The 21,774-nt window shown below is 41.1% G+C and overlaps 1 protein-coding gene across 3 annotated transcripts in view; it reads left to right on the top strand.

Moving 5' to 3' along the window:
- Positions 1-682: 682 nt before the first annotated feature.
- RGS12 (regulator of G protein signaling 12) overlaps positions 683-21,774 on the top strand; it is an 81,459-nt gene continuing 60,367 nt past the window's right edge. For all 3 annotated transcript variants that reach the window (XM_054391705.1, XM_054391706.1, XM_054391708.1), the window contains exons 1-2: positions 683-2,533; positions 14,390-14,509. In XM_054391705.1, the coding sequence (XP_054247680.1) occupies positions 683-2,533; positions 14,390-14,509 (1,971 nt within the window). The remainder of the gene's footprint in view (positions 2,534-14,389; positions 14,510-21,774) is intronic.

Genomic DNA, 21,774 nt, shown 5'->3' with positions numbered 1-21,774 from the left:
AAGTTTGAGAGACTTCTTTACAGCTGCCTTTGCAGTCAATCAGGGGAGAGTTACAGGTGACTCTAGGGTTAATTTACATAGATAAATTTGGTCCCTGTATATTGAGTATAAAAGAGGATGGACTATAGCTGTGTAGATACACCTGAGCTCTAATTTTTGTGTTGCTGGGAAAGGATGGATGAGCTTCACCCAGGATTTTCACTCTGTTGTAAAATGTGGTGGCATTGAAATGATGCAGTAAGCCAGAAGTTAACCAAACGGTAGGTAAGGTTGGGGAAGGTGTAACCTGCTATAGTATAAACACATTGACTTAGATTCTGCTCTTTGCTTTGACATTTAGTTGCTTTGTCATTTTGGACAGCCACTTCATGTGATGTGCTACTACTCTCTCATCAGTAAAATTAAGACCATGGTACCTGTTCTTTTCAAATTGTTTTGAGTGTTGTGTTCTTTCTTTAGCAAGAGTTTTTAGTAGAGTCCACAGCAGTGTTTCTCAAGAGTAAAGGGAATATTGGGTACTAAAAACCTGAAATCTGATTGAGAATTAAAATGGCTTTTTCTTTTTTTTCTTTTCTTTCTTTAGAGCTTCATCAGATGAAGGAGTGATACTCTTGAACCATGAACAAAAAAAGGACTAATTAAAAGTTTTCCTGTTTCAGGGAATAAACCAAACAACCTCAAAATGTATAGGCCAGGAGAAACAGTCAAACGTCGACTCAACATGCATGCTCCTCCTCGGATAAGAAACGTGGAAGTTGCTAGAGGAAGAGCAGGTTATGGATTCACCCTTTCTGGGCAAGCTCCTTGTGTTCTTAGTTGTGTTATGAAGGGAAGCCCTGCAGATTACGTGGGGCTTAAAGCAGGAGATCAGATATTTGCAGTTAATGAAATCAATGTGAAAAAAGCCTCTCATGAAGATGTTGTGAAACTTATAGGAAAATGTTCTGGAGTCCTGCACATGGTCATTGCTGAAGGGATTAGTCACATGGATTCATGTTCAAGTGATGAAGAAGTCGGTTTTTATGATGGGAAGGGATGGCTGAAACCCAAACCTGACTCTAAAGCTCTGGGTATAAACAGAGCAGAGAAAGTTGTTGAAGAAATGCAGTCTGGTGGCATTTTCAACATGATCTTTGAGAACCCTACTCTTTGTGCTGCTAACTCAGATCATTCTGCACCAAAGCAAAGATCATTTTCAGCTTCTGCTGCTATTAGATTTGAAAGTGGCAATGAAAGCAATCCAAACCTACTGTCAAAGGAAGAAATATCCAAAGTCCTAAATGATGATTCTGTTTTTAGAATTGGACTGGAGGGTGCGGAAGACTTTGGATTAGACGCAAGCATATTAAACGTTGCCATGATTGTAGGTTACCTAGGATCCATTGAACTACCTTCCACAACCTCCAATTTGGAAACTGAGAGTTTGCAGGCTATCCGTGGATGCATGAGGCGTCTGCGGGCAGAGCAGAAAATCCATTCCCTGGTGATGATGAAGATAATGCACGACTGCATTCAGCTCTGCAGTGACAAATCGGGGGTCGTGGCAGAATATCCTGCGGAGAAACTGGCGTTCAGCGCTGTTTGCCCGGATGACAGAAGGTTCTTTGGACTAGTTACAATGCAGACAAATGATGATGCAAGCTTGGCTCAGGAAGATGAAGGGGTTCTGAGGACATCTTGCCATGTTTTTATGGTGGATCCCGAACTATTTCATCATAAAATTCATCAGGGCGTAGCAAGGCGTTTTGGACTGGAATGTACAGCGGATCCAGACACAAATGGCTGTCTGGAGTTTCCAACCTCATCTCTACCAGTCCTGCAGTTTATTTCTGTCCTGTACAGGGATATGGGGGAATTGATTGAGGGAATGCGCGCCAGGGCTTTTCTTGATGGTGATGCAGATGCTCATCAGAATAACAGCACAAGCAGTAACAGTGACAGTGGAATTGGGAATTTTAACCAAGAAGAAAAGAATAATAGAGTTCTGGTGGTTGATTTGGGGAGCAATCCAACTAAACACATTCCTAACAGCATATGGGAAAATCCAGTAGGAAGGGGACAAAATCAGCCTCCTTCCCATTGGAATGGCTTCTGTCATGAACAAGAAGGAAACGTTCCTTTGGAAGCAATTCCGAGTGAGAAGTCCCAGAATGTAAGCAAACACCTAAGTCCTTCTGCTCGGATCGAAGTTCCACTGGTCTCCTCCCGAAATTCAGTACCCCCATCCAAGAAAAATGCTGCAGGCTTAGGCAATCAGAGGTGGCTGCCTGTGCATGTCCTGCAGGAATGGCAGCATGGAAATGCAAGTGACCAGGAGTCCTACACGGATTCCACGGACGGCTGGTCAAGCGTGAACTGTGCGACTCTTCCCCCACCAATGAGCAAGATTCCAGCTGACAGGTACAGAGTCGATGGCAGCTTTGGCCAACCACAGCTAAAATCTCACAAAAGTGAATGGTCCAAGAAGGTGTTTTGCATGCAGAACAAATTTGGCCCTTCGCACAGTATTAGGAAGTCTAAAGAGGACAAAAAGGTAAGAATGCATTGATGCTGGTTCATAAAACAACCCAAAGCCCCCAACAGCCCATGGTGTTTTACACCATCATGTTTGCATACTGAAATAAAAAATGTATCCTAGAGTCATGGAATGGTTTGGGTCTGAAGGGAAATCAAGATCATCTAGTTCCAGCCCCCACCTGCCATAGGCAGGGGACACCTTCTACTATACCAGCTTGCTCAAGGCCCCATCCAACCTGCCTCTGAACATTGCCACGTTTGAGGCCTCCACAGCTCTTGTGGGCAACCTGTTCCAGTACCTCCCCACCCTCCTGGGGAAGAATTTCTTCCTCGTGTCTCATCTAAGTTGAGCTTCTCCCAGTTTGAAGCCATATCATTTAGGAAATTTCAGATGAAAAACAATATGATTTTTTCTCCCTTGCAAAAGCTTTGCCTATTCCTGTTTAATTGAGTGCAGCTCTGGAATTGTTCTTCTGCTGGAAATGATGTCCATTAGAGCTTTCTCTTGTCTCTTCATTGTTTCCAAATGTTTCAGTGGCATTGCAATGAAAGCAGACATGACATTCTAGCAGCTTCAGTTCCTTCTGACCTCCAGCAGCAAAGGAGTAGAAGCAGCCTGGGCCCTCAATCTGGTTCCTTTATTAGAAAGCTGGCTTGCAGATGTCAGTATTTTAGTGATACCTCCTTTTTACAGAGGTGTAATATGACTGTTAGTCAAAAACTTGTGTTATGTACCTTAACTGAGTAAGAGAATTGTGCTAGAAAACTTCACCTCCTTAAACCTCTCAATACCAAGCAGCATTAAACCTACATCAAAGGAGAGTTGTTAGTGGTGATTGCAGTGGCCACCATTTGGTCAGCAATCTGACATCTGCCAGTAAATTCAGATTTTATTCCAAACTTCATCTACTTGTTTTGACTACGATGAGGCTTCTATAAACCAAAGTGAGAAGATTTAAACAAAAGGAAGCGTGGGAGGGGTATCCAGCAGCCTCGCAGTCTGTTCCTTTGTCACATGCATGTCTTGCTGTTGAGGGAACTAATCTCTTGGGAGTCTGTTGTTGATAACTGGGATTCTAGTAAAGTGGAAGTCATTGATCCTACTCTGAAATAGTTATCAGCAAGAGTTGCATCCAAAACATTTGCTGACTCCAGGGAAAGTCAGAACCTTGTACTGTAAATTAGTCTTTGAGAATCATTGTCCTTCCATGGAACTGTTAGAGTGGGTCCAAAGGAGGCCACCCAGATGATCAGAGGGCTGGAGCACCTCTGTTGTGAAGGCAGGCTGGGAGAATTGGGGTTGTTCAGCCTGGAGAAGAGAAAGCTCCAGGGAGGCCTTAGAATAGCCTTTAGGGTTTAAAGGGAGCCTCCCGGAGAGCCGGAGAAGGACTTTTTCCAAAGGCATGGAGTGATAGGACAAGGGGTAATGGCTTCCAACTGAAGAAGCTGGATTTCAATTAGACATTTCAATTAGACATGAGGAAGAAATTCTTCTCTGTGAAGGTTAATGGAAATCAAGGAACTACTAATGAAAATCTCATAGGAAAATTTACACCTGAAGATGAAAGGTATTCTATGTGTGGGTAAATACTAATAATATTTCCCCTACTGTATCACCAGTATGTGTGTTCCAGCACTAAGTATCTCAATTAATCTTCCTCTTTAAATCTTTGCTAATAAAATTGGCATTTCTGTTCTTTGATTAATAAAAACTTGCAAGACATATTTAAACTGTTCCTACAGGCCTTTAGCATTTAGTCTCCTCATTAAGGCTGCAGAACCTCTTTTGCATTTTCATTTTGTTTTTCACTATTATTGAAGGCCATTGTAACTGATGAGAGCAGCTCAGGGAAGTCTTAAAGTCGTTTGCAAGCTGGAGTTGTAAGCACTTAGCATTGTTCAGAGTACTTCCTAAAGCTGTGCTCTCATCTTAAAGCTTTAATGCAAATAGTCATGGGATGTCAGCAGTGATGACTTCTTTGGGTGCTGCAGAAAGAGAGAAAATTTGTGGGTCTTTTACATATTGGAGCACTAATTTGCTTTCATAAGAGAATGATATGCAGAAATTCAGACTTTTTTCCTGGTTAAAGGTAGGGTTGTCTGTTCCAAAACATTATTCAGAGGGGTTAGATGCTGCTCTCTACAAAACTCCGTCCTCAGCTTCTTATGACCTTTTTAAGTGGGGAAGACTGATTTTTACACAGTGTGCTCAGGCACATTCCAGTCGTGGAATAAAGTTAAGTGGCCACATGGGATTACATTTGTATTTGTACAGCCTCGTGGCTGGGTCTAATGCTTCATTTGGCAGAGCAGTCCTTAGATTGCTTTGTAATTAAGGTGTGAGGGTTTTTTTTGTCTTTTACATTAATACTGCAGGGTAATATATCCTGCGAGTGGGAAGGTGCAGGAAGCCACCAGAGGAAGAAAAGGTTTCCAAAGCTAGAGTGGGTTCTGATGGACTCTGCACACCCATGTGATGTACTGTTTTCCTTGGAACTTTCAGTGCACACTGGGGCAAGGGCCTGAGTTCCTGGGTGCAGTTCTGATTTAGCAGAGCTCTGCAGTTAAACAGCATGTAAATCAGGAAAATAGACTGTGCTGCACAGTGCTGGTGGGGGGTAAGAGGGGCAGGAACTCTTTCCTGATTTTACAACTGCTCCAATAAAACATTTTTGAATTGTACAGAGCACGGGAGCATGTGTGAGACAGTGCTGGTGAACATTTATCTATTTAAAACTGCACTTCCAGAACTGGACCTGGGAGGTACAAGAATGGCATTACAGGCTTCAGGTTGCAGAAAACATGTTTTCTGAGCTTGTTTTCCCTTTAGTGGTGATGCTGTCAGCTCACAAGTTAGAATTGTAATTCATTTGTGAAAACTCCCCTTTAAAAATAACACTCTTTACACTGCTACAAAGCATTTTGAGGTTCAATATAAGTGTGAATAGTTTAAAAAAATTAAAGCTACCTGTTTTGATTAAATGTGACTGGATAGCAGGAGGGGGTTTGTTTTGCTTTAAAACATTTTAAGGATTTTGCTCCTAAATTACTGAATTCATACTTCCACGGTTGGTGTATTTTGGGTTTTTTTAATCTTTGGCTTTTAAAATGGTTGTTGTATGTGGGGAGAGAGAAACTAAATCAGGGAAAGTTTGCTTCTATTCTACTTCTTCTGGCTGAGATTTACTAGAAGGTACCTCTGTTCCTCTGCACCTCTAAAATGATTTCCTGTGCAGAACTTCATGTTTCTTAAAAGTTAAATGTGAACAGGTTTGTACTGAAGCATCTTTGGAAATCTCTGACTTCTGTAGGCTGAAATTTGCTGAAAAGGCAGATCCTGGAAAGTAGGGTGGCTTTCAATCACAGAATGGCTGAGGAAGCTTTCTGGTGGAGAGAAGCTTCTGATTTGCTGTAAGACTGATAAGGAGTCAGGGTGTGTGGTCTCTTGAGGTGTATGAAACTAGCAGATGAGGAGTCTGGTTATGGTTTTGAGGGGAATGGAATCATTCCTGCGTTTTTGTTTGTTATTCCTTTTGCACTGTGCTACCTTTGCTGCTACACTGGTATTTCCAAATGCTTCAGCACCCCACTAAGTTGCAGTCACTTTACCTACTCATCCTTTGCATGACTTTGGATTACACAAAAGCAAAGTACCATAAGTGATATGAAAACACCAGGGGATGTTAGGATTGGCAAGGGACTTGAGAAATTGCTGAACAGGGTAGCATTCCTTTCTCTCTAGACTAAATGAATAGAATACATTTGATTTTGGTCTACCCTCACTCTCTGTGTTCAGGCTGGCATCTGGCCAAAAATATGTCTACCCATTACTGTTTTAAATTAACTTCTACTGGGAAAATACTCCTTTTTTTCACTGGAAAGCTTCAGTACAGTCCTGGAGTTTTCCTTCTATGAGGACAGAATCCTGGGCATTGACCTCTCACCATCCTTTTTCCTGAAGGAGAAAATCTGTTTTAATATTGTAGAGGCCAGTATAACATTTAAGATCACAAGAGCTTTTACAAGCTCAATAGCTCAGTATTTGGGTACTGGGTTCACTCCAAGTGAATGTGCCAAATCTATTAAACAGTAATTAAAAAGCTATTCAAAATGTGGGACATTGATTTTTTAGAAACCTTTTTCTGCTTCACGTTTGTTGTAAGGTTTCCATCTTGACCATGTTACTGTTTGTGCTCATAAAGAGTGTGAAGTTTACATGAGTCCTATTCATAGATCTTAGAGGAAGGATCCTAGAATGGCTCAGGTTGGAAGGGACCTCAGAGATCATCTGCTCCAACCTCCCTGCCATGGGCAGGGACACCTCTCAACTAGACTCAGCTGTTCAAGGCATCATCCAACCTAGCCTTCAACAACCCCAGGGAGGAGGCAGCCACAACCTCCCTGGGCAACCTATTCCGTAGTCTCACCACTTTTATCGTGAAGAACTTCTTCCTAAGATCCAGTCTAACCCTACTTTTCCTCAGCTTCAAACCATTCCCCCTGTCCTGTCTCTAGCCACCTTCATGAAAAGTCCCTCTGCAGCCTTCCTGTAGGATCCCTTCAGGTATTGGAAGGCAGCTCTGAGGTCACCTCAGAGTCTTCTCCAGGCTGTTCAACACCAGCTCCCTCAGCCTATCCTCACAGCAGAGGTGCTCCAGCCCTTGAATAATCTTTGTTGGCCCTCTTCTGGACTCTCTCCAACAGTTCTGTGTCCTTCTTACGCTGGGGACAGCAGAACTGGAGGCAGTATTGGGGGTGGGGTCTCAGAGTCAAAGGGCAGAATCGCCTCTTGAGCTGCTGGCCACACTCCTCTTGCTGCAGCCCAGGCTACCAGATAATCCCATTGTCTGAAACTCACTAGCCAGCAGTATTGCAAACACAGGGGTTTTCAATCCCCAAAATGTGTCAGTTGCTTTGTAGTCTGCATGATTTAAGCTGTTGAAAATACTGTAAAGCGGACAGGTGAGCCATGCTGTGAGCTTCACTAATGAACCTTCCCTTGCTGATGGATTTTCTGGATTACTGTTCCTGGTTGGATCAGAAGTCTAGCTGCTTCAGCAGAGTTGTCTGTATTACTGAAAAAAAGATCAAGTTAAAAATGGAATAGTAGTTATTTGTGTGGAAATTCATGATTTGCTTCAAAGGGAAGAAGTGGAGTTTTCAGTGTTTCAGTGAATGGTTACTGACTGATTTAGATGCACAATGTTGGCAAAGCTCTGTGGTTCCCATATTTGTGTTTTGTTGTATAATTACATGGTTTCTTTCCCTTCCCTCTACAATTCTGTTTGCTCCCTAGCTTAAATTGTTCCACCCCAGCTGTTTATAAAGCAGAATTAATGACAGCTGGATTCCTATTCTTACACAGTAGAATTTAATGTTAACCTTTGGAATTAGAGGCTTTGATCTGATTGAGATGGATATGTGTACCTTAAAGACAACTCAACTGAAATCCCAAACACAAAGCTAGATCTGGGAATGTGTTTATGTGAGTTAATCTGGAGAGGCATTTATAGGAAATAGGTCCTCTGGAACGTTTTGCTAGGAGAAAATGAAAAGCAATTTGGTGTTGCGTAATTTTCTGCAGCCTTTTCACGGCTATTGTAATCTTCTAAAATAATGATTTTTATAAATGGTCAGAGTCTCTAGGCTGAATACCTCCAGCCCCCTCAGCCTATCCTCATAGAAAAGATGCTTCAGCCCTTGGATCATCTTTGTGGCCTTCTTGTGGACTCACTCCAACAGCTCTGTGTCCTTATTATGAGAAGGATATTCAGAAATAAGGGAAAGATATTCTGATGTTCAGAAAAGGATATTCTGCATCATCAAACCAAATGGTAGCTCTTAGAGGCAATGCTGTATTCTCATGCCTGCCATGCACTTAACAGCTGTACCTTTGAAAGAAATGTTTGCATCCTGCCTTCCTTTCCATCCCCTGCCTTCTACAGGAACAGTATTCTGTCACTATTATGATCTTAGAAACTTATTTTCCAGCCTGAGATCTAGAGATGGCCACCTTATACCAATTTCTTCTGCTGCTCATGTCCTCTTTCATGAGTGTGGCTCTTTCTTCAGTGTTTACATTTTTGTTTATGCATAGAAATCATACTGTCTGTTAGCTTTCATTTGCTTTGATACAAAAGCACTTGATCTTCTGGGAAATGAAGTTGTTTGTTCGCCAGATATCTTCAGTGGCCCTTTTCTGAAACTATTCTGGTTTAAATTCTTTGTTCTTGGAGATGAGTGACCAAAATTTGATGCTGATTTCCTGGTCAAGCTTTTGTATAATTGTAGAATACATTTTTCTGTCTCTATTCTTAATACTTCTTCATTTGCTTTTTTGGTTTGTTACTGATTATTGGGCTATACTGACTTAATGTTCCCAGCTAATGCCTACCTAATGTTCCAGATGATTTGGAACCAGTTGTTATGTGTGTGCTTGTCATTTTCTCCCCATTTCCCCCTCGTGTGCTCTGGTCTTTCTGGTCATCTGCAATTTTCAACTAATAGGCTTCCATTCCCTTCAAGATACTATTATCTACTGTCTGAGAGTGTCCCATCTGCATTAATACCATCCACATGTGTGGGCTTTTGTTAGAAAAGGGTTTGGGATAGTGGTGAAGCATAGATGGTCAGTTTGTGCCTTGTATCCTTAGTACAGGAGACAAGCCATACATTTCATTTACTTGGATGTCCAATGTGACAGGGCAGCCTCTTTTCTATGTCTTCCTAGAGTGTACAGTTATCTTACATGAAATTTTACCTTGATCTTTACTAAATGATGGACCAAGTGCCATTAAAAATGCAGTTAGAAGGCAGTCAGGCATGTCATTATCATCTGATTAGTGAAGAGGTATTCTTGAAAGCTAGCAAATCCATTGACCAGTAATGGTGAACGATGCCATTTGAATCCTTCTTCCTAATGGTGCCAAAACAACCCCAGAAATGCTTACAGGAAGTGCAGTGTAATTAAAGCCTGTGGAAAAGCTGTCAGTAAAGCTTGAATGATGCTAAACCTTTTTTAATTAACCCTCCCTCACCTAATCCAATTTTGTGAGGTGATGTCAGTCCATGATGATGGCAGCAGCACAGGGCAGCCTGGAAGGAGTTATTAGTTCCCTTTTTTTGTTTCATAGCATATAGAGACCTCTCTACTGACATTCCTTATTTACTACTTCTGTTCCTGATGTATCCAGAGAACTGGACCACAGGAAGCTCTCTTCCTATTTCCCTCCCAGATCCTTTTATTTTCTTAGGGTATGAGAACCCTAACCCAATATACCCCGTATTTCAATCCATCCCCTAGCCAGGTCCCACAGACCCTCACTTTATTTTATATTTGGATGAGAGGACAATATATGTTTAACTGGAGAGAAACACAAAGACTGTGTTGTACCAAATGGAAACTCCAGGTTGTTAGTTATTCTAGTTTGTTAGAAAGCTATAGAGTGGTTTAGGTTGGAAGGGACTTGAAAAATCATGTAGTTCCAACCCCCCTGCCATGGACAAGGACACCTCCTATAATACTTGCTAAATGCATTTGCTAGAATATGAGAGAGCATGATGCAGCTCATGCTATGGCTGGGAATTTCTCTAAGGTAGTGGAAGATGTTTTCTAAAGGTATTTGGTTTCTTTGTGCTCTGAATAATTGATAAGGTTTCACCAACCTGCTTCTGTGCACTGAAGCTCCAGGTTAAAGTATCATATTGACTGTCCCAGGGTCACATTGCATTTCTTTGGGAGTACCAGCTTCAAGAGTTCCTTAAAGAGTTGGCAGTGAGCATCATCAGTTGTGTTGGCAGTTGTGTGGGTCCGTGCTAGAAACAGGATTATTTCGTTTTGTAACCTGTGGTTTATTGTCACTGGGGATGAGGGGGCAGCCTGCTGCAATTTGGGAGCTGACATGAGTGGTCAGAGGTACATGCAAAGTCCTTTAAGCTAGCACAGCTGCTGAAAATAATGTTATATGTAACTACTGCTGGACTTGTTTATCACTTAAATGTCTTTCTATGAGCCCATCCTCTCTGTTTTAAATAACTGGATCTGTGCAACTCACCTTGGATTGGATCATTTTGGTTCTTTCTGCCCCTCTGTTTGCAGTCTGACATAAGCCATGTGCTTTCTCACTCCCTGTGTCTTGCTAATACATCAAGTACAACATTTTCCACTTTCTCGTTTCTACTTTTCTTGTTATCAGAGAGAAACTGTTCTCACTTGGCCACGTTTGCAAACTGCTATCTTATCAATCCTCTGATGACTTTACTTTTGAATGCTTTACTTTTTAAAGTAGATTAGGAGGCTGCTCACCTAGGAGGTCAAAGAAACAGGTTAAAAGTGAAATGTAAAAAAAGTTGTATTTTAAGGGAAAGACAGATTGTAGTTTGGTCAGTGATTTCAGGGGAATGCATTTGCACTTGCTGTTTGCACTTAGATGAAGGAAAAGGGATGATCTAGTTATAAAATGAAAAAAAAGAAAGCAGCCCTATTCATTGTCCTAGTTTGATGATTACATGTGTAACTGGTATTTCACTCTCTGCTGGTTCACCATTTTTACTTTGTAAGAAGAATAGAAAAAGGAGTGGGCTTCTTTAGAGCATCATTGTGCTAATTCCTTTAAGCCTTGGTTGTTTTTTCCTCTCCATCTGCCAAATCATAACAGGATAAAGGCTTTCAGAGATATGTTCTTTTGTGCTTTCACCATGATAGACAGTAGTAGCAGGGTTGTAAGTCTCTGTATTGCAAACTACAGAGTATGTGTTGCTGTAACTCATGCTTTTCACTAATCAGCCTCTTTTCACAAATGTCTGTGCTTTTCTGATTGCTTTTGGATCCCTAAAATCAGTTATCAGGTGGACTTTAGTTTCTAATCCTGTCTGTGAATTGATTTCTTAAGATTTTCCTGAACATTTAGATATTTTTTGTTTTCTTTTGCAGATTCAGCAATACAACGTTTTCAGAAGAGAATCTTTAAGAGCTGATAGTAAATAGTTCTAGGGCTTGCAGGCAATCTGTATTTAAAAGAACTGCAGCCCAGTGTTTGTGTAGCAAATGACCTTGTTTCAGTGTGGCAGCTGCCAGTGAATGGAACATTTTTGTTTGCCATACAGTGCACTGTTTTGATTTTTTTTTTTTTTTAGGTTGTTTTAATGTTTTTTAAATATCAGTTTAATAGTGTAATAAAGATTTTTAGAAGGATCATCAGTTCTTTATGGCTATCTCAGTAAAATTTACCTTAATTTCAGTCATTTTCTGGATGTGTTCCTGTGTGACCTGCCCCAGGTGATCCTGCTTTGGCAGGGGGGTTGGACTGGATGATCTTCTGAGGTTCCTTGCAAACCCTGCATTCTCTGATTCTAATCTTTCTTTGCTCAAATGCTGTGGATTTGCCCAAATATTGCTGCTTTTTGGTTAAGCTATGTCTTTATTTGTCTGTCTGTGTGTGTGTGTGTGCAAGGCAATTAACTGATCTGTAGAAGATCTGCCTTCATAGTGTGAATGTCTGGAATAGAGTCCATCTTAGCTGGTTGATACTGTACTTTTAACTGTGCCCTTAAAAATCCTTAGGAACTAATCTGCAGTTGCCAGAAATCCAGTTTTCCATGGCAGAACCTGCCCAATTTTCTTCTTAGCCAATAATAATAATAATAAACCCCAAAACAAAACAACGGACCTTAGTAAACTGAAAATTAGGAAGGAAGGAAATTTCCTATAAAAATGGATCACTTTTGATGCTGAATGAAGAAGTTGGGAGTCTCAGCTTGTTAACAGTGATGAATCCTGCTGCACAGTTTGGATCCAGATTCCTGTATGCTTTGTTATGTCTTGACATTTCCGTGAGCTTGTAAACAGAGCCTTGTTGTGAGTACCAGTGACAGTCAGAGTCCTGTTGATAAAGAATGTGTTGATTCCATGGGAATAAGCAAACAGACAGACATGGTCTGTTGCATACTTATCTTTTAGTTCAGAAAAAGGAGGCTGCATAATGTCCTCGATACTCTACTTTGGTAAGTGGTTTTTAGCATGAAGTTACAAGGATGTGAAACTGATGATTGTTCTTTTGGGTAGTGGTGTTGTATGTGTTCAAACAAACAATCCAGGGGATGCAAAAATATTTTACCATCGAGAGCACAGCAGTCTGCACAAGGCCAAACCAAACAGGAATATAAAATGTAATAAATATTAAAAAGCTGCCAATAAGAAATGCTTAAAGTACTGATAAATACATTTTGAAGCTTACTGTGACGAGGAAAGATTCTGAGATGAAATAGGAGCAAATTCACTCTAAATTACACTGCTGTTTTTCTAAAGTGAAAAAGCATCAGAAGACAGGGAGGAATTTTCTCCACATTGAATGTTACAGTGAAAAGAATCCAAAATTTGAAGCACATAATCACAAGTTTTCATGATGCAGTGAGTTTATACATCTGCTTAGCACCAGTTGCTGCCTGTGTGCCTACTCTTAGGTTTAAGCTTACACTTTGCCATTTGGCATCAGGTAGATACGTGCAGGCTGAGCTGATGCAGCTTAACTGACATCTGGGGCCTTTCTCAGGAGAAAGAATATGATTTTGGGGAAAAGAGAAACCCATTAGATTTAATTGTTGCAGCACCAGTTTTAGCCATTGAACATCCAAGTGAGGTACTTGCCTGGGAACAAAATTTCCTGCAGTTTGTACAGTGTGGTTTAAAATGTTGGGCTTCACAGTAGCAAGCCTGAGAAAGAAAAAGAGTAGTGAGAGATAGGTCTTTAAAAGTGTGGGGAAAGATTCCAGCAGCAGCTGGGTGAGGTGGTTTCAAGGATGGTAAATTCTGATAGAAAGAGCAAATATTTGTCACTGTAAATATTTTGCAGTTAGCACAGTAAAGAGCTGGGGCTGTCTTGCTTTTAATTAAGCTCTGTCAACTAATACTGGCACCTAGCATGTGTGCACTGCAACAACCTGAACTGATGGCACATGTTTGTACAGTAACAATGCTGAATATTTAGGATGTGTGACTTGAGACTGGGAAAAGTCAGAACTTGAATGATTTTTCTACACAGTTTTACAGGGGCATCACAAATGACCAACTTATGTTGAAGTTGTAGTCCTGTTAGAGGTTTGCAAATCTGACTCCTTGGAATTCTGTACCTAGGGAGACTTTTTTTAATGTATCTATTCCAGCAGCCACCCTTCATCCATTAGAAGTCCAGCCATGTATTAAGCATCTGACATAATAATTTTAAAAGGTTATTTTACCAAATAAATTGCAGTTAATTGCTTATAAATGCTTAAACTGACTATATGTAAATCATAACTAGTCTCCTGACTGGGAATAATTTTCTTCTGAGGTACCTTTGCTGCTTTCACATTGCTTTTGGCAGTGGAATAATGTTATGTCTTAGTTCTGTTGCAGAGTGGATGAAAAAGTGGTCCTGAGATTGGCAGTCATGGGTACCAGAAATGAAGAAAGGGAGTTCCACATCCCCACTGTCACTCATTTTGCAGCCTCTACTGCTGGGTTTTCCTAAGGAACAAACTGGTTTGCAGCAAAGAGACAGCTCAGGAAATAGACATAGAGAAAGTCCCACTCTCACAGGCTTTTGTCCAAAGAAGTTCTTTACTCTGAGGGTAGTGGGACACTGGAACAGGTTGCCCAGGGAAGTGGTGGAGGTCCTGGAGACATTCAAGGTCAGGCTTGCTGGGGCTCTGAACAAGGACACCTTGTTGGGGATGTCCTTGCTTACAGCAGGGGGGGTTGGACTAGATGACTTAAAAGTTCTCCTCCAAACCACTCTATGATTCTATGAAATTCAGCTGCTGTCACTGTGATGAGCAATGTACTAAGATTACAGAGGTAAGATAATGACAATACATAATTTTCTCTTTTGTTTAGGGTGCAAAATTTGGACATCCCATGGGATTGAATCAGGCTCCTCCTCCACGTTCTTCTGTGCGAAGATCCTTTGGAAGATCCAAGCGATTTAGTATTACTCGTTCTCTGGATGACCTGGAGGTAATCAATTTCCACTTAAAACTTGAAATTGAGTTCTAGAGAGGAACTTACATTAATGAAATAAAGTAATATCTGTGGTGGAATAAAGTTACTAATCATCATGTGACAGTTAGGTGAGGGGAATACAGATTTCAGGTATCTCCTGACTTTTTCGGTGTTTCTTCAATAGTTCACATACAAAAAAATATGGTTTGGCTGATCAGAATGTTAGTCATGTTAGATACCATTCTGTCATCATCATTGTTTCATTCAGCTGATGGTCATTGTATTGAGAAAAGTTTGGGGGGGTTAAATTTGTTGCTGGACCAGGCTCTTTACATAACTTCCTAAGGATTGTAGCTTTCCAAGTATGGCAGAGTCTTTAAAAATACTTAAATAGTTCTTTTTTTTTTTTTTTTCCCCTTATATGTCAGCAGGTGTTGGTGTTGGACATTGGTTGTGGTGATTTTGGGTCTTTGTGTGTAATATAATAGTGCTGTTTCACATCTGGTATAACATCTGCTGATGCCTAGGCCTCAGTAGCCAAACCTCATTGATTTTGGTAAAAACAAGGAATGAGAAGCCATCCAAATTTAAAAAGTTGCTTCTCCTGCTCTGCTGAGAGCTTCCTTCAACCAGCTGGAGAAATACTTCTCTTCTAGTGTGCTTCCTTGGGAAAAGCTGACCCATAGTGATGGGAAGGTGAATGGAAAGATTTTTCCTTGCTCCTTTATCCTGCTTGTATGGAAGAAGGGTTTGTTGGGGAGAAACAAAGCTCTGTGCAGAGCTCTTGGCACAGGAACCACTCTTCAGCATGGGTGGGAATGTGGCACACTGACTCCTCTAAATGGGAAGGAGGTGTTTGCAAAGCATTTGAGATGGGAGGAGGAAAGAAGGAGATATTCTGAGTTTCTTGCTGTGGAAAAAAGTAGGAAGAATGGCATTTCACTGAGTCTGAACCAAAGGAGAGGGGAGCTCAGTGCACTGGATTTTTAGGGAACAGAGTATGTGGAAGGAGCTTCTGGTGTGCTTAGGGAATGCAGGTAGGAACTGCAGTTACTTATTTCTCAGGTGTTTTAAAGGACAGTTTTCACTGTGAACTATCTCTGTGTTTTTGTCTGAAGCTGTTAAGTGTCTTGCCTTTTTTCTAGTCTTGGAAAATACTTTTTAATTTCTTTGCACTCAGAATTTTAATACAGTTAAGTGCATAACTTTAACAATCAGAGCAAGATCTTCTGGATAAAGCCTTTTGGGTACTCTTTAGCTACATCATTCTTAATCAGAAAGTGCTGATTCTTATATAGTAGTAAGCTTTTATAATTTATATTACCAGTTTAGACAATTTCTGGTCACAGGTAGAGTGAATCCTCTCTATATGCTAGCCTGCCCAATGCTGGTAATTCATATGCAGCAGGAAAAAAAATATTGTTCACACCATATTCTTCCAGGCACAAACTTCATCTAGACTATGTGTACATCTCAGATTTTCAGTGAGAGTTTTACCCACAAAGAATAATTTCTTTTGTTAGAGTCATTTTACATTGCATAAACCTTCATTAAAATAGTGACTTGGTATTTTCCATTAATCTCAGAAAGACTATGTAGCTACTGGCCTAAAAAGTCAATTTTTCTCTCATTATGTCTTAGTGGTATATAAATTGAGTAGCAACAACAGGAGGGATTGAGAGGCTTTTTGTGTTACCTGACTTAAAGCTGTTGCTTTGGAGGGGTCAACTTACATTGTAGGTTATGATATGAACTGGACATCTGTATTAAAGTCTGTGTTTGGTTGAATGCTCTCACCACAGGGAGCTGTTTGGGTGTGGAATGATCTCAGTTGGTTCTTTTCACTTTGAAATCTCTCTCTCTCTTTTTTTTTGTTTTTTTTCTTCCCCTCCTCCATGCCATAAGGGAATACTATCATAGCCACCAGGAGAAATACCAACCCAGAGAGGAATTTCAAAACCTTGCTGAGGCAAAGTGGTGTTGAGGGGTTCTAAGTTCAACTTTGCTACTGCAGTGCTTTCCCCAAGTACTGTTACACTAGGGGTAGTAGAACACAATGTTGTTAGCATGTGTTTAGATTATTTCAGGCCATCTATTTAGAGTTGCTGGAAGAGGAAATAACAATACCAGGAAATTCTTAGAGACTCCACCTTTGGAATAATGATGATACTATATGAGCATATTACACAGGCTGCGTGATGGCTTTTGTGTTCTCTCCCATTACCTCAGCAGAATGGAGAAGCTACTAACTCAAACATGAAGTTGAAAAATTAACTTCCTGCTTTGAGCCTGTGGGATTGATTCCTGCAGGCATCTAACTTGGTCTTCTAAACTGAGCAGTTTTAAGTATGTTCCATGCAGTTTCTTTTATGGCCATATACTGAACACTGTTCCTTTGCTTATGGATCTGAAGAAGGCTGCATTTGGATTTTTTTTTTTTTTTTGGTGAAAGCTTGAACTTGCTCCTCTTGTTTTGGAGCTGCAGTGTGTGAATGAGCAGCTTTACTTTCTTCTGCCATAAGGTGGCATGAGATCTTTGCAGTTTGGTTTGGATTTTTGAATCTATCCAAGAACACAACTCATTTTTGTATATATTTTATTTAATAATAGCAATGATTGCAAGAGAATATTTCACTTGTTCTTGTGTTAGATTATGGCTGGCTATATACAATAGACAATATGAGAAGGTTAAAATTAGCTGTAATGATACATTTGCCCCGCTCCACCCCCACCATTTTCCTCTTACCTGTAGAAACTGTATTGTACAGAGGAGAAGACAGACAAGTTTGTAGCATTAACCTAAGCACAAATACAGGCTGGGTGAGGAGTGGCTTGAGAGTGGTGTGAGGAGAGGAACTTGGGGGTGTCAGCTGATAAAAAAACTCCCCATGAGCCAGCAGTGGTCACTGGTAGCCCAGAAGGCAACCATGTGCTGGGCTGTATCCAAAGCAGTGGGATTCTGCCCCTCTGCTCTGCTGAGAGCACACCTGCAGCAATGTCCAGTTCTGGTGCCCCTGGGATAAGAGGGACTTGGAGCTGCTGGAGCAGGTCCAGATAAAGACCATGAAGATGATCAGAGGGCTGGAGAACCTCCTCTATGGGGACAGGCTGAGAGAGTTGGGAGCCTAGAGGAGAGAAGGCTCCAGCGAGACCTTAGAGCAGCCTTCCAGTACCTGAAAGGTGCCTCCAAGAAAGCCAGGAAGGGACTTTATACAAGGGCTGGTAGTGATAGGACAGGAGGGAATTAATTGAAGCTTGAGCAGGGCAGGTTTATATTGGGGATAAGGAAGAAATTCTTTGGAGTGAGGGTGGTGAGTCTCTGGAACAGTTGCCCAGGGAGGTCATGGATGCCTCCTCCCTGGAGGTGGTCAAGGCCAGGTTGGATGAGGCCTTGAGCAACCTGGTCTAGTGGAAAGTGTCCCTGCCCATGACAGGAGGATTGGAACTGAGTGATCCTCAACCATTCTGTGAATCTATGAACCATGTCTTTGGGGAAAAAAAGAAGACCCTATCCTTTGAGCTCTGCTGAACTGCAGTGAGGGAGGTTTGGCTCCAGATGCTGATCTCTGCTACCTCAGTTAATTCTTTTAACTAAATATCAGGACAAAAGAAGATGGCTGCAGCAGTTTTTCTTCTCATTCTATTTTTGAGACCTTAAAGCTATGTCCTTTATGAACAAGAACATTTCTTGGATCAGATTTCTAGAGTTCAGTAATGTTTTTAAAGTTGGAATCTATTCCTTTCAAAAATCAGCTTGAGGAATTTTGTTAGAATGTTCTCTCTTAATTATAACCATTAATAATGTATTATTATTAGCTGTTATTATAGATAATAATGCTTGATACATTTTTCCCTGTTTTGTTAATTCCACTGAAGCAATTTTAATTTTTTTTTTATTTTTTTGCATTTTATCTGCTAATTGAAAGCACACAACACATCTCTTTGGTATGAGGTTTTTATCCTAATGAATGACATGCCTCTGCTGGATATTAGCTTTGGCATCTGTGGGTGGCAAAAACCTCTAAATGCTCATTTGACTTAATAATGAGTTTTTAAGTGGGTACCTGTCTTTGTTTGACTGATTCAAATAATCAGACAAAGCTTACACAGGGAGATAATAGCTTGTATTAGACCAACTAGTATACTAGGAAGATCAGACAAAAAAGAGCTAAACATGCCCCAAACTTTTCCCACCCTGTCACTTGATCTAATAAAAAACATTAACTCTTCCTGCAGAGCTTGCTCTATGCACATTTTTAGATCATCACTGTGGCCACCAAGCTACCACTATGGCCAATATAATGACATGGTTTAAATCAAGAGGCCTCTTCATTCTCAGCTTATAACTGTGAATTTCCAATTTGAAAAGAATGTGTATTTTTGTCTGGGGTTTCAGCACTTTTTTTTTTTTTTAAGCTATAGTGACTTAAAGGCAGGTTGGATGGAGCTTTGAGCAAGCTGGTCTAGAAGGAGCTGTCCCTACCCATGGCAGGCTAGTTGGAACTAGAGGATCTTTTAGGTCCCTTCCAAACCATTCTAGGAACCTGTCATTCTGTGCTAATTTGCTGTGGGCTGCCAGTATACATAGGTTTTCCTGGGTGCTTGCTGACTTTAATACTGCATCTTTTACATCTGTTTTGTCCTCAATTTTCTCCAAGGTGTAACTGACCAATTGACAGTTTTGCTCTCTTGCTTTCAGGAAGGTGAAGAACAGGGCAAATTGTGAAATAAAACTGCATGCAACAATAAAATCTCTCTCTTTTTTTGTTTTTGTTTTGTTTTTATATGTAAAACCTGTGTATTTTTGGCATCCTGATGGTAGACTTCTTAAAGGTCAACTGTTCTCTCTTTTATGGATATTCTGAAGTTCAAATGCTGCCACAGTCCAGCCCCTAAGACTGCTGTTTTGGAAGCCTCGTGGCTCTGCCACCACATCCTGGCTTCTTTGTCTCTCTTTTCCCTTTGCTAGAACCTGTCTGGTCTGGCTTGGTGGTGCAGCAGTGAATGACAGATCCCATTCCATGGATTGTGCCAGCAGGACACAGTGTCATATACCCCAATACTTAAAAGATTGCCTATGTATTTTTTAAGTTTTTCTTTCATTTATAGGCTTACTTAGGAGAGTATCTGACACCCTGGAGGTGTTCAATACCAGGCTGGATGAGCCCTTGAGCAGTCGGTTCTGCTGGACCCATGGCAGGGGGTTGGAACTAGATGATCTTTAAGGTTCCTTCCAACCCAACCCATTTCATGATTCTGTGAAAGGTTGGCTGGTCACCAGATGAGCACAGTTATGTGGAACATCTTTATCATGAATTGGAGATATTTATTTCTAGATGCCATCCAGAATGTTAAACTCTGTGATTTATTATTTTTTTTTTTTTCTGTCACTGGATGGTCTGGGCCGGAAGGGACCTCCAAAGGTCATCTAGTCCAACGCCCTCTGCAGTCAGCAGGGACATCTTCAACTAGATCAGGTTGCCCAAAGCCTTGTTGAGCCTGACCTTGAATATCTCCAGGGAAGGGGCATCAACCACCTCCCTGAGCAACCTGTTTCGGTGTTACACCACCCAATTAATGTCAGTGTTTCCCCCACACTGATATTAATGAGGTTTGTTTTCTGTTATTGCAGTTGGTAAAATGACCATATTTTGATAGTTTGCCTGTTTACTGTTTTCTCCTGCTTTTTGGGCTGTTTTCTTTATTTCGGATTCTGGAGAAATTTGCCATGTAAATTTGCATGTGAAAAGCCAAGCAGTCAGAGAGTGTGCTGAGAGCTGGATCTCATCTCTGCTTTCTTTATGAGGTGCATATGGCAGTGCTTATCACACAGTGCTCAGCCCATAGTTCACTGCCAGAGGAGAAGCCAGCGGTGTTGCCTAGGATGGATTCCATAGGGAATTCAGTCCTTGTCTATGTGCAAAGTCAGTTGGCACTGTATAGAGAAATTTCTTCTGGAGGAAGCCATCAGTACATTGTCTGATCCTGCCACTCAAGTGCTGTCCAAGCCTTTTAGCCTCTGGGCTTTTACCCTCCAACACAAGCCAGATTCTGTCACAGAACCAGAGGCAGTTTATGCTTTCAGGGACCAGATATGGACTTGTATCCTGCATAAAGCCTCCCACAGCAGACCTTACTTCTTGTCAGTAAGCAGCCCCACTGTTCTCAAGATGTGTGATCAGATGGATGCAGGTGAATTCATCAGCTCTCAACATCTTAGATGCAGTCGTATTTGTGGAACTACACATCAGCCTAGGATGAGCAAGTTAAAGTAACCACCTGAAGCTGTAGAGGGGTCATATCTCTTAGTTCTGTAATATGTCAGACCTTGGTTTTGGCTCCGTTTTGGTTCTGGTTTCGTTGAGCAGTGACAAAACAGCCAACTGGGACTTTTGGTAGGTGGACAACTTCTCAGGGGTGTCTTTCTCCATACCCTTCGGGTACCTAGTGTCTATTAAAAATTTGGCTTACTTTCTTTGAACTGAAACTGTTCATTCTTCAGTGTCTAACCCATGAGGCATGTGATACTAAGCAGAATCACAGCTCACTGCCCTGAGGTGTGCTACTGAAACCCAGAATTGTTTGCTGCTTGAGACTGGCCCTTGCTTCAGTTTCTTACGTTACAGTCATTGATTCAAAAGCATCTGTTAAGGCTCCTCCCAAGAAGGCAAGCAGGGAGGTGAAGTCACTCAAGGTAATAAGGACAGGAGCAGTCTGTGAAGATGAGAGCAGGCTGCTTTTATGAGACTGAATGACTGGACAAGAAAATGACAGATGAAAATTTATGCAGATAAATGTAAAGCAATGCAAATGAGGCAAAATAGTCCTAGCTTCCTACACCAAATGATAGATATGTTTCTGAGCTGTTTCTTCTCTTAACTGTGGATTTTGAGTTACAAGGGATTGCTGCGTGAAAACATAAGCACAGAAGAGTAGCAATGAAACAAAATCCTGCATTATGAATTGTTAGGGAAGGAACAGAGAGAAAAAGAAACCTCATAATGATTCCATTGTATACACCTGTGATTTGCCCACACCTGTTAGAAGTAGAAAAGGTTCAGAAAGGTGTAAGAAAGAGTACAAAATCATGGGTGGCATAGAAAAAGTATCTGGGATTGGCTGCTCACTGTCTCCTTCAGGACAAGAAGTCAGCACTATTAATTAAAGGTAGCTGGAGCCAGGAGCAAAACAAACAGAACACGATTGTTCATGCAGGAGGTGAGTCGGGCTGTGGGATTGCTCACCACTGAGTGCTGTGGATTGCAAGAAATTTGCATGTC

This window comes from Indicator indicator, chromosome 23, assembly GCF_027791375.1.
Source record: "Indicator indicator isolate 239-I01 chromosome 23, UM_Iind_1.1, whole genome shotgun sequence".
NCBI lineage: Eukaryota > Metazoa > Chordata > Aves > Piciformes > Indicatoridae > Indicator > Indicator indicator.
Note: the sequence above shows the minus strand (reverse complement) of the source record. Positions and strands in the feature narration are given on the sequence as shown.